The sequence below is a fragment of the Myotis daubentonii genome, chromosome 10, assembly GCF_963259705.1.
Source record: "Myotis daubentonii chromosome 10, mMyoDau2.1, whole genome shotgun sequence".
NCBI lineage: Eukaryota > Metazoa > Chordata > Mammalia > Chiroptera > Vespertilionidae > Myotis > Myotis daubentonii.
Window position 1 is genome coordinate 19017712 of NC_081849.1, and position 1392 is coordinate 19019103.

The 1392-nt window shown below is 46.6% G+C and overlaps 1 protein-coding gene across 1 annotated transcript; it reads right to left on the reverse strand.

The window, feature by feature from the left end:
* Positions 1-205: 205 nt before the first annotated feature.
* Positions 206-741, reverse strand: LOC132242713 (ubiquitin-like FUBI-ribosomal protein eS30 fusion protein). The gene has a single exon (XM_059711694.1). It carries the CDS (start codon positions 685-687, stop codon positions 286-288), a length of 402 nt encoding a protein of 133 aa, XP_059567677.1. The 5' UTR covers positions 688-741; the 3' UTR covers positions 206-285.
* Positions 742-1392: the final 651 nt, after the last annotated feature.

The following is a 1392-nucleotide window of genomic DNA, read 5'->3' on the forward strand; positions in this document are numbered from 1 at the left end:
TGGTGACTCGCACTTATTCTTTCTTCATGATTTATTTTAAAGAACATAAGTTCTTTATTATTTTTTAAAATCCATCTTTATTGTCGAGGATATTACAGATGTCCCCTTTTACCGCATTGACCCACTCCACCCGCCCCCACCCTCATCCCAGGCCTACCGCACTGCCTGTGTCCTGGCTTATGCATCTATGCATATAAGTTCAGAGTTCTTTATTTTTTATTTTTTTATTTTTTTTTTTGACTGGGCTAAGTGGCTTTATTAGAGAAAACCAGATTACAAAGGACTTTAAGAGTTGGCATTGGGGCCCTTCTTCTTGCCAAAGGTGGGCACAACATTGACAAAACGCCGGTTGTACTGCATCCGTCGCTTGGCCCGACCAGTCTTCTTCTTCTTTTTCTCCTGTTTGGCCACCTTGGGGGTCTGACCTCTTACTTTCCCAGCACGGGCCAGAGAACCGTGGACTTTACCTCCAAGCATGCGGGCGGCTACTTCCAGAGTGGACAGCGCCTCCACCCCACACTGGCCCAGGGTAGCCTCATCCTCCAGGGGTGTGCCCGCCAGGAGCACGACTTGATCTTCGGGAGCGATGCCCTCCAGCGAGGCTACATGAGCCTTGATCTGGGAGACAGTCTCCCGGCCGGTCACCTCGAGGGTGTGTAGCTCCTGGGCGCGGACAAACAGCTGCATGTCGGCGACTGAACTGCGGCCTGTGCCGCTCCCGCGAAGATGGAGTCGAGAAAGAGCAGAGTTCTTTATTTTAATGTAGCCCAGTTTACCAGTCTTTTCCTTTAAGGGTAGTGCTTTTTGTGTCCTGCTTAAGAATCTTTGCCTAGACCAAGGCCATTAGTAAATTCTGTTACCCTCTGGTAGCTTTATTGTTCTGCCTCTCATATTTAGATCTTCAGTCTACCTAGAATTTTTTTAATAAAAGGTAGGGTCAAGATTCCTTTTTCCCCCATATGGATATCCAATTTAACCATCTCTATATATAGAAGCCTAATATGCCAAGTGTCCCCGCTGGAGTTCGACCAACCAGGAGTTTGATTGCTTGTTATGATGTGTGCTGACCACCAGGGGGAGGTGTGGAACGAAGGAAGGCCCCAGCTGGCAGCCAGCAGCCGGCAGCCAGGGAAGGGAGGCCTGGGCCGGCAGCCAGCAGCTGCTAGGAACCCTATCCATTCACGAATTTTGTGCACTGGACCTCTAGTTTAGTTATAAGATCCTTTTTCTTCTTCAATGTCACCTTATCATACTGGTTTTAAGTAACGTTTACCAATGGAATAAAACCCAAGAAAAATGTTCTTTTTTAACATCTACACATCTTTTTGTGCATCTGAATATCTGGAATCTGTGGTAAAAGATTTCTATAATTTATTTATTTTTGGTAAGGCA